Source organism: Lutra lutra, chromosome 8, assembly GCF_902655055.1.
Source record: "Lutra lutra chromosome 8, mLutLut1.2, whole genome shotgun sequence".
Lineage (NCBI taxonomy): Eukaryota > Metazoa > Chordata > Mammalia > Carnivora > Mustelidae > Lutra > Lutra lutra.
Window position 1 is genome coordinate 13,793,571 of NC_062285.1, and position 15,040 is coordinate 13,808,610.

Below are 15,040 nucleotides of genomic sequence, written 5' to 3' on the forward strand. Positions count from 1 at the left end.
AGCTCATAGTACCTTTATATGCTTACTATCTCACATTTTCTGCTGGTACCTTCCAGCAAGACCACAGCAGAGCTAAATTAGCAAGTGTACTTACAGACAGATTATCTCCCTTTTTTTAAGTGAGTTATCCAAGACCATCATCAGTCCACTGTTGCTGGCGTCCAAGACTGTGCGTGTGTTTAAAACATTAGTTCGTAAAATCGTTTTCCTCCTCAAGCTGAAGTGAAAAGTGATGGAAGATAATTCCACATAGTATATAATGATTTTTTTTATTTTTTTTAAGGTTTTTTTTTTTTTTTTTTGACAGACATAGATCACAAGTAGGCAGAGAGGCAGGTAGAGAGAGAGGAGGATAGGCTCTCCACCAGGCAGAGAGCCCGATGCGGGGCTCCATCACAAGACCCTGGGATCATGACCTGAGCCGAAGGCAGAAGCTTTAACCCACTGAGCCAGCCAGGCGCCCCTATAATGTTTTGTTCAAAAGGGGCTCCCAAGTGGCAAGCCCAGCTGTGAGAGGATCACATCCGAGTTTCAGTGCTCAAAAAGAAGCTGAGCAAATCCAAGGCTTTGTCATTTGTGTAATTCCATATTTGGCTTCCTCTGGCTTTGTAACCATAGGCTTCTATGTTTCCAACACTAAAAGCAAATCCAACCAAGACCAACTGTCTCTGTTCACACATTCGTTTTCTTGCCAGTGAATAGCAGTGCTGCTCTTCAACATCATTTTCTAAGATTCCCCTTTTAGGTGAACTGTGATTATTCTAATGTTATACTTAGTTGTCCTGTCATTGGTTACCACTTTAATAAGCCATTGGTGAACACACATTTTTCCTATCTATGTGACTTTGAAAATTCTAAAATAAATAAGAAAATTATCAAGCTAGAGCACATTAGAATACTAAATGCCTTTGTTTCTTTTTGTAACTCTTACATCCTATATAGTAAACTGCTTTCACTTCTCATTTCTTATGTTAGCCCAGGAGATGATTCTGACAGGCCTTGAAGGGTTTACTGTCATACTTTCTATAAAGAAGGAATTAGACAAGGAAATTAATAGTATAAGCAAGAAATTAAGTCATATGCCTTAATATTATTATCAGCAAGCTTCATGAAGGGTTATAATTACTTACAAACAAATTATATGAAAAGTAATTTTTTTAAATATTTTTTTTTATTTATTTGACAGTCAGAGATCACCAGTAGGCAGGCAGGCAGAGAGAGAGAAAGAGAGAAGGGAAGCAGGCTCCCTGCTGAGCAGAGAGCCTGACTTGGGACTCAATCCCAGGACCCTGGGATCATGACCTGAGCTGAGGGCAGAGGCTTAACCCACTGAGCCACCCAGGTGCCCCAATATATGAAGAGTAATATTATCTATTAATTAAAGTTGCCTAAAGAATGTACAGGCAACTTTTTTTTTAATTTTTTTTTCTTAAATTTTATTTTTTATAAACATATATTTTTATCCCCAGGGGTACAGGTCTGCGAATCGCCAGGTTTACACACTTCACAGCACTCACCATAGCACATTAATTTTTATTTTTTATAAACATATTTTTTATCCACAGGAGTACAGGTCTGTGAATCGCCAGGTTTACACACTTCACAGCACTCACCATAGCACATACCCTCCCCAATATCCATAACCCCACCCCATTCTCCCAACCCCCCGCCCCCCAGCAACCTTCAGTTTGTTTTGTGAGATTAAGAGTCACTTATGGTTTGTCTCCCTCCCAATCCCATCTTGTTTCATTTATTCTTCTCCTACCCCCTTAACCCCCCATGTTGCATCTCCTCTCCCTCATATCAGGGAGATCATATGATAGTTGTCTTTCTCCGATTGACTTATTTCGCTAAGCATGATACCCTCTAGTTCCATCCACGTCGTCGCAAATGGCAAGATTTCATTTCTTTTGATGGCTGCATAGTATTCCATTGTGTATATATACCACATCTTCTTTATCCATTCGTCTGTTGATGGACATCTAGGTTCTTTCCATAGTTTGGCTATTGTAGACATTGCTGCTATAAACATTCAGGTGCACGTGCCCCTTCAGATCACTACGTTTGTATTTTTAGGGTAAATACCCAGTAGTGCAATTGCTGGGTCATAGGGTAGTTCTATTTTCAACATTTTGAGAACCTCCATGCTGTTTTCCAGAGTGGTTGCACCAGCTTGCATTCCCACCAACAGTGTAGGAGGGTTCCCCTTTCTCCGCATCCTCACCAGCATCTGTCATTTCCTGACTTGTTAATTTTAGCCATTCTGACTGGTGTGAGGTGATATCTCATTGTGGTTTTGATTTGTATTTCCCTGATGGTGAGTGATATGGAGCACTTTTTCATGTGTCTGTTGGCCATCTGGATGTCTTCTTTGTAGAAATGTCTGTTCATGTCTTCTGCCCATTTCTTGATTGGATTATTTGTTTTTTGGCTGTTGAGTTTGCTAAATTCTTTATAGATTTTGGACACTAGCCCTTTATCTGATATGTCATTTGCAAATATCTTCTCCCATTCTGTCAGTTGTCTTTTGGTTTTGTGAACTGTTTCCTTTGCTGTGCAAAAGCTTTTGATCTTGATAAAATCCCAATAGTTCATTTTTGCCCTTGCTTCCCTTGCCTTTGGTGATGTTCCTAGGAAGATGTTGCTGCGGCTGAGGTCAAAGAGGTTGCTGCCTGTGTTCTCCTCAAGGATTTTGATGGATTCCTTTCTCACATTGAGGTCTTTCATCCATTTTGAGTCTATTTTGGTGTGTGGTGTAAGGAAATGGTCCAATTTCATTTTTCTGCATGTGGCTGTCCAATTTTTCCAACACCATTTATTGAAGAGGCTGTCTTTGTTCCATTGGACATTCTTTCCTGCTTTGTCGAAGATGAGTTGACCATAGAGTTGAGGGTCTATTTCTGGGCTCTCTATTCTGTTCCATTGATCTATGTGTCTGTTTTTGTGCCAGTACCATGCTGTCTTGATGATGACAGCTTTGTAATAGAGCTTGAAGTCCAGAATTGTGATGCCACCCACTTTGGCTTTCTTTTTCAATATTCCTTTGGCTATTCGAGGTCTTTTCTGGTTCCATATAAATTTTAGGATTATTTGTTCCATTTCTTTGAAAAAAATGGATGGTATTTTGATAGGAATTGCATTAAATGTGTAGATTGCTTTAGGTAGCATAGACATTTTCACAATATTTATTCTTCCAATCCAGGAGCATGGAACATTTTTCCATTTCTTTCCATTTCCTCAATTTCTTTCATGAGTACTTTATAGTTTTCTGAGTATAGATTCTTAGTCTCTTTGGTTAGGTTTATTCCTAGGTATCTTATAGTTTTGGGTGCAATTGTAAATGGGATGGACTCCTTAATTTCTCTTTCTTCTGTCTTGTTGTTGGTGTAGAGAAATGCAACTGATTTCTGTGCATTGATTTTATATCCTGACACTTTACTGAATTCCTGTACAAGTTCTAGCAGTTTTGGAGTGGAGTCTTTTGGGTTTTCCACATATAGTATCATATCATCTGCAAAGAGTGATAGTTTGAATTTTTCTTTGCCGATTTGGATCAGGCAACCTTTTGATAGCTAAGTTCTGAGTTAATGCCTCTACATTTTTTTTAGTAGATCTGTGTTTTAAAAAATATGCTATAAATAAAATTTTCATTAATATGGATTTTTCTCCATTGACTGTGAATTAATGTGAACAGGTGTAACATTCAGTTTTCAGGGTTTTTTTTTCTTTTAATAAAAAGAAAGACTTGGGACATCTGGGTGTTGCAGCCAGCATGACAAATCGACCAGGAACGTGAGGGTAAGAGGATGAAGAAAAGAACTCGAGAAGCAGAGAGATGGGGGCAGGAGGAGCACTGAGGAGGATGTCCAACAGTGCTAAGTTTATTCAAAGCATTAAGGCCATATATATAGTGATATTACAATAGGAGCAGCAAAACATCTGTGTCTAGTTAAACAACCACAGTTCCCATAATAAGTTTCACATTTAACTATAAGCAGACCTCGTGACGCCAAATGGCTGATGCCAGTACAAGTGTTCTGTACTGATACAGCAAACCTGAAAGTAATTTATGGGCTGTACTAGGGCAGCAAGGACCAGCCATGAACTTATGACCCCAACCGAATTGTTCTCATTTGTTTAGCAAGCGTGTGGGAAGTCACGTAGGCGAGCGCACAACACATAGCACAGACCCTTTCTCAGTGCTATTCAACTTTTTCCATCCTAAACCTTTTGTTAGGTTATTCAGACTTTAAAGGAGGCACAAGTCAGGGCCTGGTTTGGTCCTCGTCTCAAGCCTTATTGCAGCCTCCCACATCTGGGTGCCTCAGTCGATTGGGTGGCTGCCTTCAGCTCAGGTCATGATCCAGAAGTCCTGGGATCGAGTCCCACATCAAGCTCCTTGCTCAGTGGGGAGGGTGCTTCTCCCTCTGCCTCTGCCTGCCACTCTGCCTGCCTGTGCTCTCTTCTCTGTCTCTCTCTCTCTCTCTCTGACAAATAAATAAAATATTTTAAAATAAATAAATAAATAAAAAGACTTGCAAGCCTCTAAGTTTATGTGTGTTACATATGTATGTTACACTGGGAAATTTATTTTTCTTACATATTACAGTATTCCCTGATGGATTTGTTATCCAAAATGGTAGTGGGCCAACCTCACTTTGTCCGTTGCATCAAACCCAATAACGAACGTCAGGCAAGAAAATATGACAAAGAGAAAGTTCTCATACAGCTGCGCTACACTGGAATTCTGGAAACAGCAAGAATTCGGAGGCTGGGCTACTCTCATCGGATACTTTTCTCCAACTTCATAAAGCGGTATGTGGATTTCTTTTCAAGGTTCTAAGTACAGTTTATAGAGAAATTCATCAGAAGAATTACAGGGAACAAAATAGGAAAGAGAATCACTCAGCTGTTCTAGGATGGAGGCATTTTGTTTTTGCAAATGATTTTGCACTGAATGAACAGGTAACGGGCTGGGAGTTTCTCTTGTCCACTGGGAGATCTGATGGGGTTGCATAGGGTTCGTGTCATGAGCAGGACGATCGAAAGGCCTAATCAGTTCTGTACTGAGCACTTAGAGGGTCTGCATTCTCATCTCAGTGCTCATGCCGGATGATCCTTGGGCTGTACCAGTGATTCCCAGCAGGGGGAGGTTTTGCCCCTCGAAGAATGTTTGTTAATATCTGGAGACATTTTAGTTGTCACAGCGGGTAGGATGGAGGTTGCTGTTGGTATCAGTGCATGGAGTCCAGGGATACTGCTAAGCATCCTATAGCACGGAAAAGCCCCCCACAGCAAATGATTTTCCAACCTAAAATGTTACCCGTGCTGAGATTGGGAAACCCTGGCCTGTACTGAACCTCATTTTTCCTCTTATTTAATAAATCTGTCATGACTGCCCGGTGGAATTGTGATAAGGATCAAAAGAGACTTTATCTCAGTAACAGTATTTAGAAAATAACAGTAAGGGTGCCTGGGTGTCTCAGTTGGTTAAGCAACTGCCTTTCGGCTCAGGTCATGATCCTGGAGTCCCAGCATCGAGTCCTGCGTCAGGTTCCCTGCTCAGCGGAGAGTCTGCTTTTCCTTCTGACCTTCTCCCTTCTCATGCTCTCTCTCTCTCATTCTCTCTCAAATAAATAAAGCCTTTAAAAAAAAAAAGAAAACAACAGTAAATAACAGTATTTAGAAGACAAAAAGACTCAATTAGGTATAAGCAGTCCTTTTTAATATTGAAATTAATGTAAAATGAATTAAGCTATATATTACATATTTTTATTTATTATTTTTTTAATTAACAAATAATGTATTATTAGCCCCAGGGCTACAGGTCTGTGACTCGACAGGTTTACACACTTCACAGCACTCACCATAGCACATACCCTCCCCATACCGCCCACCCTCTCCCTACCCCCCTGCCCCTGGCAACCCTCAGTTTGTTTTGTGAGATTAAGAGTCTCTTATGGTTTGTCTCCCTCCTGATCCCATCTTGTTACATTTATTCTTTTCCTATCCCCCAAATCCCCCACGTTGCCTCTCCACTTCCTCATATCAGGGAGATTATATGATAGTTGTCTTTCTCCAGTTGACTTATTTTGCTCAGCATAATACCCTCTTGTTCCATCCACATTGTCGCAAATGGCAAGATTTCATTTGATGGCTGCATAGTATTCCATTGTATATATCTATACCACATCTTCTTTATCCATTCATCTGTTGATGGACATCTAGGTTCTTTCCATCGTTTGGCTACTGTGGACATTGCTGCTATGAACATTGGGGTGCATGTGCCCCTTCAGATCACTACATCTGTATCTTTAGGGTAAATACCCAGTAGTGCAATTGCTGGGTCATAGGGTAGCTCTATATTAAGGAATACATTTGTGATGATATAGAGGTTCAGTACTTTATATATTTAATACTTCAAATGCCTGTTTCTGATATTTATCAATTGTGTGATTACTATTAGCTATTAAACTTGAAGTTTCAATTCCAAAGTATTACAATTTTTAGGTGAAATCTAGCATTTGAGAAATTCCCTATATATAACATTTTCTGGCCTTTTTCAGAGCGTACAAATTAAGATTAAGAACTAAACAGTTTCTAACCGCCCCCCCCAAAACAAAACAAAACAACATCTTGGCTTAATGTAAAGCATTCTTTCACTTGTGATAACCAAGACCCTCACTTACTTATTTTATTTTTATTTATTTTATTTTATTTATAAAATAAAAATTCTAATTATTTTTGCAAATTATTATATCTTCAGCAATCTGTGGTAGTTCTTGCCTCCCCCCCCACCTTTGGAAGAAAAGAAAGGTATCTTTTAAAAAAAGAAAAAGAAAAGAAAGTTTTGAAAGCATCCAGGTATTCAGTAATTATTACCTAGCTTGTTTTTTTAAGAAATAAGTTTTTAAACCTAGTAAATAAATAAGTAAATATTTCATTTTGATTTATAATTAAGGGAAAAAAAGATAAGAAAGGTATTGATTTTGAGCACCTTAAAGTAAAGGAAACCCTACCACTTCTTCATGATGGAGAGCCAAATTACACAAATACAGTAACTCTCATAAATGGCAAATCTTCAGTGATCATTTAAGACAGATTTTAAAGGCTCAGACTGTAGGGTTCAGAAGTACAGTAATCATCCAATCACTGACTTACTTCCCTTCTCACAGAGCAGACCCAATTTTATATCCAAAACTAAGAAATAAAAAATACTGGAATTTCTTACTGGGCTATCAGTAAATTCTCCATCCTGCACGTGAACGCAGAGAACCTAAAAGTACTTGATACAAAGAAATTTCAAAGGTCAAATTAAAATCAAAATATGACCTGTTTTCTTTTTTTTTTTTAAGATTTTATTTATTTATTTGTCAGAAAGAGAGAGAGCGAGAGCACACAAGCAGACAGAATGGCAGGCAAAGGCAGAGGGAAAAGCAGGCTCCCCACCAAGCAAGGACCCCGATGCGGGACTCGATCCCAGGACCCTCGGATCATGACCTGAGCCGAAGACAGTGGCTTAACTGACTGAGCCACTCAGGTGTCCCATGTTTTTCATTTTTTAGGAGAAGAGTTGATCTTTAACTTGCTTAAAAATTAATATAAATAATATTAATATAATATTAATATAATTACCAAGGCATTTCAGTGACCTTTTCTTTAGGTACTCTGCTGGGGTACCTGGGTGGCTCAGTTGGTTAAGTGTCTGACTCTTGTTCTTGGCTCAGGTCTTAATCTCATGTTTGTGAGTTCAAGACCCATGCTGGCTCCATGCTGGGAGTACGCTAAGCATTGCAGAGGACACCATATTTTAAAACTTTCTTGAACCTCAAGAATTAACCATCCAGTTAAGATGGCCAGAGTCATAGACATGGAAAGTTAATAAGCAGTGGAAGATAATAAATACCAAGATCCAAGGGAATGATATACACAGTGCAAGAGATCAGAGAAGAGAAAGATTATCTCCAGGAGGGCCTGCAAGAGAATCAGGGAAGAAGGTTGAAACTAGAATCGAACGGTAGGTGCCGTTTCTGGAAAAGACAGGAAAAGTCTTTCTCAGCATACTGTTTGGCATGTCAAAAGCTTAGAAGGTTTTGGATTTGTTTGAATTAGCACAGTGGGCATTAGTGAAGTGACAAAAATTGGCAGAGGATAAGATGGGAAAACTGACCAGGTTAAAATTACATCAAGAGAGCCTTGAAGGCTGGATTAATTACAGTTTCAGCTATTCGTGGTTTTACACTATGGACAGTAAGGAAAACTAAGCCTATTTTCTTGATGATATTGTAGTTGAAAGTTGCTTATTTAGAAGGTCAGAAGTGAGAATAAATTCATAAATGTATTTCAAAGTCCCATGCTATATAGAATACCAAATTACTACATGATAAATGAGGAAGGGGGGAAAAACTAAGTATACAAAGAACACGAGAAGAGCTAGAGCTATTCTGAATACAGGAAGTTCCAGAACTAAAAGGCTAAACCTTTTCTCCATCACTAATTTGAAATCTGTCATCTAAATTGGCAGAGACTCTCAGGAGGCAGAACAATTTTCAGAGGCCCCGTGGAGGTGTAAATAGGACGAAATCGTTCTCCTCTGTCCTGCCTTAGCCTTTGACTAACCCTCCGTGTGAGATGCAAAGTTCATCAGACGCTTTGTCTCTTCTGTTGTAGATAAACTCTTCTGTTTTGTGAAAAAGAAATAATCGTAGGGGAAGATACACTACATGAACTTACCTTGCACAGGGTTTTTACTATAGTTGTTTCGAATGAACCCTTTTACTCAGAGGCTCCCGAAGTGGGCTCTGTTTTTCCACGAGGCACGTACACACCGTGGTTCAGCTTCTGGAACTCTAACACAACCAGGACTCATTGAAGGCACTAGTGTAGGGAAGTAGGGAAGTAAACATGCTTTGAATTCAGAAAACCCAGGTTTTGGGGTGAGGGAAAAAGAAAGAAAATCTAAGTTCAAACCCCAATTCTATCACTGTCAAACTGTGTGACCTTGTTCAAAGTGACTTTGAGTAACTGCTGTAAACTTCAAGCCTCGATCTTTCTCATCTGCAAATGACGATGATGGGAACAGTATCTACTCGTTAGGTGGTTATGCGCACTAAATGAAATAATATACATGGCGTTTATTCATAGAACAAAATGTCATTAATACAATTTAGTTATAATTATTTTCATTATTATTCTTGCCTCAGCCCCAAGCTCCCCAAATTATTTTTTTACCTACAGTGCTGTGGTCTTGAATCCCACAACAGAAACCATAAAGCTAGCCCATTAAAAGCAAAGCAGAAGATAGTATGTTGGGGTATGTGGGGACTTTCCTCCATAGCAGCTGGTCTATCTGAATGGTTATTAACCCAGCGAGTCCCAGAGGCAGGTCATTAGTCCTTTAGCAGACATTTAATTGAGCACCCATGATGTTCTAGCCCTTGAAAAAAAGATTAACCCCAATCTTCATCTAAAGATTAACAAAAGAGCTTCTGACATTAAGAAACTCACAGACTAGTTGTGGGAAGAAGGACCTAATTATGTACATTACCATACAATGTAATGTCAACTCCAGGGACAAGGGTACCCATCTGTTGTGTTCACTGCTGGATCCCCAGCACTTAGAAGGGTCCCTGGCACATAGCAGGTACTCAATAAATATTTATCAAGTGAATGAAAGAACACTTGATTTTCTTTTTAAGATTTTACTTATTTATTTGACAGAGAGAGACATAGAGAGAGAGGGAACACAAGCAGGGGGAGTGGGAGAGGGAGAAGCAGGCTTCCCACAGAGCCAGGAGCCTGATGAGAGGAACCCTGGGACCTGACCTGAGCCAAAGGCAGACACTTAACCGACTGAGCCACCCAGGTGCCCTTATGTAATGTTTTTGAATCATGTCACCTCAAGTGCAGGTATAAACAGGTTTGGCAGCAAACACAGCTCACCCAGCAGGAGGAGAAGCACATGAGCCCACGAGTGAGTGCTGCCACCCCTGAGCTCCAAGTGTGCCGTGGACCCCAGCCGGTGCGTCTTACCCAGGGAAAGAGAATGCCAGTTAACCCAGTTAGTCTATTCATCAAAAATACATGAGGGAGGGGGAGACAAACCATGAGAGCTGTGGACTCTGAGAAACTGAGGATTTTGGAGGGGAGAGGGGTTGGGAGGTTGGGTGAGCCTGGTGGTAGGTATTATGGAGGCCATTTATTGCATGGAGCACTGGGTGTGGTGCATAAACACAATGAATCTTGGAACACACACACAAAAATGAAATTTAAAAAAAAAAGATACATTAGGGAGAGTTTCTAGAATATCGAAAGCATGAGTCTTCCATAAAGGAACAAGCGGTGAGGATGAAGGACATGCAGGCAGAGAGAACAACACATACAAAGGCAGGAGGCATGAGCAAACATGGCCTTTTGGCATAATTTTAAATAGCTTTTATGACTGGACCTCGAGCTGTCCATGGAAACTAGCCAAAGGTGAGGCTGGAAAGGCAGTCAGCGATACGGAGGAGGAGGGTGATTTCATGCCATCTTTATATATGTCAGCTCATTTTAAATGACTGCTTTTTGGCAGGTGTGACCTTTGTATTTCCTACATTCTGCCGCTCTCCAAATTACATATGTTGTGTGCCCAGCCTTTGAAGGCACCTGTTTTTGACATCACAGCTTAGAACTGGGGATATTATTGGAAACTTTCAATTCAGGAAAGGACATGATCAGATTTTCATCTTATTAAGACAGTTCAGACAGAGCTGGGGGAGGGTGGACATGACCAGTTGGAAGGCAATTACAGAGGGCCGGGGGGGAGGAGATGATGAGCAGGGTCAAGCAATGGCAGGAGGAATAGACAGAAAGAAATGGATTTCAGAGCAGTTTTTAAGCTTGTTGGATGCACTGAGTGGAGAATAAGGAAGAATGTAGGATGACACACAGATTTCTAGCTTTATTGCCTTTGGAAAGGAGGTGATACCATTCACAAGGGTAGAAACTAGCAGAGGAGAGGGAAGGTGATGACTTGCTGAGTTTGGAGTGTCCATGGGATGAGCAGGGAGGTGTAGAGCAGGCCAGCAGAGTGATGTGTTTCGAGTTGGTGTAAAGAAGGCAGAAGAGGAAGATTTAGGACTCATCCACTGAAGAATGGTCAGAACTCTGCCTGTAGATGAGACCCCTGTGGGGAGAGCTTAGAAAGAGACGGGACATTGGAGAACACTAGCATTTGTGCAGCAAGTCTAAATGTGAGGCATGGCAGGAGACCAACAGGGAGAAGAAGCCAGGGACAACATGGGATACAGTCGTGGGGACACTCAAGCCAGAGAAAGGTGTCAACGATATCCAAATCTACAGAAAGAACACTTAGGATTAGGATGGAAGACATCCCTTTAGATTTCATCTCTAAAACGTCTTATGTGTTGGAGTAAGAGTCCTCCTTACTGTGTGACTAAATCAGATTCCAGGAGCTACACAGTGATGGGAAGTGGAGAAATGGAGAGCTCCTTTAAGCAATCTTTCAACTGATCTCTAAAGCTAGTAGGAGACAGAAAATTCATTCAGGTGAGACAGATGGAGAGGGTTTGTTTTATACTAAATGGAAGGAGCCAGGAGAGAGAAAAGGGATTGAAAATACACAGAAGAGAAGGAGGAGGTGGCATCTAGAACATGGGCAGATGGAGGGTGGAGATCTCTGAAGAAGAAGAAGAAGAAGGGAAGAGTGGACAAACATATCTATAGCTGAGGAAGAGATCAGTAGAGCTTGGGTCTGGAGGCCTCTGGTAAACTAGCAGTCATGTTTACCTGCTGAGAGCAGTGCAGAGAGGAGAGAACAGGGCAGGAGAGATTAAACACTTGTGAGGATTGAGTGAGGAACGTGGTCAAGGACACTAGTCAGGATTCTGGTGTCTCTGTGGGTTGGGCTAACTCAGGAAACTGCGGGCTTATAGGGGAGAACACTGGTAATGAACGGTAATTTTCCCTGGCAGGTTTCCAAAGCCTGACAGGAAGGCAAAGAACAATGACTGGGGGGGTCCAGGTTTGCATGTTTGCAGAGCACATGCAGCAAAAGACCAAGAGGGAGAGGAGGAGTCCAAGATGGTGGAGGAGTAGGAGACCTTAGTTTCGTCTGGTCCCAGGAATTCAGCTAGATAGCTTCCGAATCATTCTGAACACCTGTCAACTCAACGGGAGACATAAGAAAAGGATAGCTGTCACTCTACACATAGAAAAGGGAGCTCACTCAAGGTTGTTCATATGATGAGCCATGAGATCCTGGCTGGATCTGGAAAGAAGCAAATCCAGGAGATGGTTGGGAGGCTGAGAGGACAGAGTAGCTCCTCAGTCACAAGGTGTCCACAAGTAAATTTAGTCCTCAAGTTGGCAGTCCTGAAGGATAAGGGCCCTCTAATGGGCACCCCCCGCCCAAGATTATTTACACAGGCAGCAAAAACTATGATCATCACGTCTTTCTAGACCATTCTAGGTCAGAATTCTCCAAAGAGCCTAACAGAAACTGGTTCATCCACATATTTAATAGGATGACACTTGGTGGAGCTAGAATATGTTCTTCTTAGAGGTTTTATATACGGGCTCATGTTTAGAGGAAGAAATTGGTACTTAAAGAGGTTCCCTGATGTGTCTCAATTTACACACGTAATTAGTCAATATCAGAACTCCACTCTCCTGACCATGCTACTCCAGTCTTCCACACACCATGACTTCTCTTTTGAAATTCAGAACCTACCAAAACTCAATGCTTTGTCTCCTCTGGACTGGCAGGTTAATCTTGCACCAAGAAATTTAAAAAAAAATAAGGGAGTGTTAAAAACTGTAGAAGGCGGCCTTTTTTGCATAAGATTGTTGACCAGGGTAAACCAGATTTTCTTCCTTTCATTCACCTGGTCAGTTTGAAAACCTAAGGGCCTATTTCAGTTCTCTCCAACATTAAGCCCTTACTTGCTTCCTTTCCTCAATTATATGTATTAAACCAATAGAGAAAATGTCCAGGGAGAGACATAGTGTAGCTCAAGGAAAAACAGTGATCAAAGGCATATATACAGTGGTGGGAGAGTCGCAGAGAATTAACTCCGTCCAATTTTAAGATCAGCTTCCAACATTTTTGTGAAGATTAAAAAAAAAAAAAAAAAAAGAATAAAATCTTTCCCTCTGCTTCTTGCCACTGCCATCCTTCTGCTTTTTGTACCCAGGGAAAGTTTGCTTTTTAAAAAATATTCAACTAGGTTTGGCAGCTCAGTCAGTTAAGTGTCTGCTTTCAGCCCAGGTCATTGTCTCAGAGTCCTGGGATCGAGTCCCACATCAGGCTCCCTGCTCAGCAGGGAGTCTGCTTCTCCCTCTCCCTCTGCCTGCCACTCCCCCTGCTTGTGCTCGCTCTCTTTCTCTCTCTCTGTCAAATAAATGATAAAAATCTTTTAAAAAATACTCAACTTTTTTTTTTTTTTTTTTTTTTTTTTTTTTTTTAGTAATGGGGTTTTTGTGGGGGGGTTTCAGTGGTAAGTGTTGAAAAGTCATCGCTAAACTGAGAAAACAGTCCTCAAATGTACACAAACAGACGGGTCCGAATTTTTGTCAGTCTACTTGCGAGTTCTGAGAATGCCAGCAGGAGCCCCTGCATTAAGTCTGGGAGTCTCTTCCTTCCCTGCACAGAGTTGTCAAGTGTCCACCCGGCTACTGAGGTGTGGAAACTTGTGAAATACTAACCAGCCCTTTCTTCCACTTGAAGGTACCATGTTCTCTGCTACAAATGGAACGAAGAGCCCCCAGTGAGTCCTGACTCCTGTGCAGCCATTTTGGAAAAAGCTGGTCTGGATAATTGGGCTCTTGGAAAAACAAAAGTAATGTTTTCGTGTAATTTTTAAGAAAAATACAATTAACGATTGTGCTGGCTTTACTGAGCATTCTAACATTATACAGTACTTAAAAATATTATGGCTTTTTTGTGTTACCGAATCTCTAGCTTAAAATAGGGAGTATAGATAGAATTTATAAATCTATAAAGGTTTTCTTCAGCAAAATGAAACACTTTGTTGTTATAAAGATTTCTTTTAAGAAATTCAAGAAAAGTTTCTCTTGAAAATTTATCAAAAAACAAAAAAATTTATCAAAAAAATTCCTCATTTCAGATAGTACTAAAAACATACTGACACATTTTATCTTATTACCACCAAATATATACCACCAGTAAATATTCAGAATACATTAATATATATTAATATCATATAATATAGATACAGAATATATTCTGCAGAGAATCGTAATGATCTGAATTATAATTATCTAATTTTTTCTTCCTAATTCTCAAATCTGCATCTGCTGTAAACTTGAAATTTATCTGGAGCAAACTATTCACCGTTGTTAGTAAACTTGCTGTATGTATTTGGAGATCCGTGTGTTTATGTATTGAACTTGAGACCTGAGAGATCTTAATTTACTTAATCCCTTCGAGAATGAAGTAAAAAAATCATAATAAATTTTGAATATGGAAGTAAGACAGGTTGCAGCTTGGGGAAAGGATGGCTTTTCAGATACCCTCCAGCATGATAAAATGGGGAGGTAAGGAAATAAAGAGGGTACCAGTAATCCATATTTCCTTCACTATTGAGTAAGGAGACATGCTGAGCACCAAAAAGATGTGCATTTTATTTATACCATTTTCTTTTTTTTTTTAAGATTTTATTTTTTTATTTGACAGAGATCACAAGTAGGCAGAGAGAGAGAGAGAAGGAAGCAGGCTCCCCACGGAGCAGAGAGCCTGATGCAGGGCTCAATCCTAGGATGCTGGGATCATGACCTGAGCCAAAGGCAGAGGCTTTAACCCCCTGAGCCACCCAGGCGCCCCTATTTACACCATTTTCTTTGAGATGATCACAATGATGAATTTCGTCAGGCTGAAATCTCACGATTTATGGTCTGAAACACATGCCTGACTTCCAACAGAGTTCTAACTTGTAAAACGGCCCTTTGCCGTTCCAGTTCTGCTTGGTATTTAAGTAGCATTTTAAAGCTATTTGTTTTTTTTCCACTTCACCTTTTC

The 15,040-nt window shown here is 40.4% G+C and overlaps 1 protein-coding gene across 6 annotated transcripts in view; it reads left to right on the plus strand.

Annotated features, from left to right (window-relative positions):
• Positions 1 to 15,040, plus strand: part of MYO3A (myosin IIIA) — a 248,501-nt gene that overhangs the window by 186,345 nt on the left and 47,116 nt on the right. For all 6 annotated transcript variants that reach the window (XM_047743195.1, XM_047743199.1, XM_047743198.1 and 3 more), the window contains 2 exons: positions 4,610 to 4,815; positions 13,730 to 13,841. In XM_047743195.1, the coding sequence (XP_047599151.1) occupies positions 4,610 to 4,815; positions 13,730 to 13,841 (318 nt within the window). The remainder of the gene's footprint in view (positions 1 to 4,609; positions 4,816 to 13,729; positions 13,842 to 15,040) is intronic.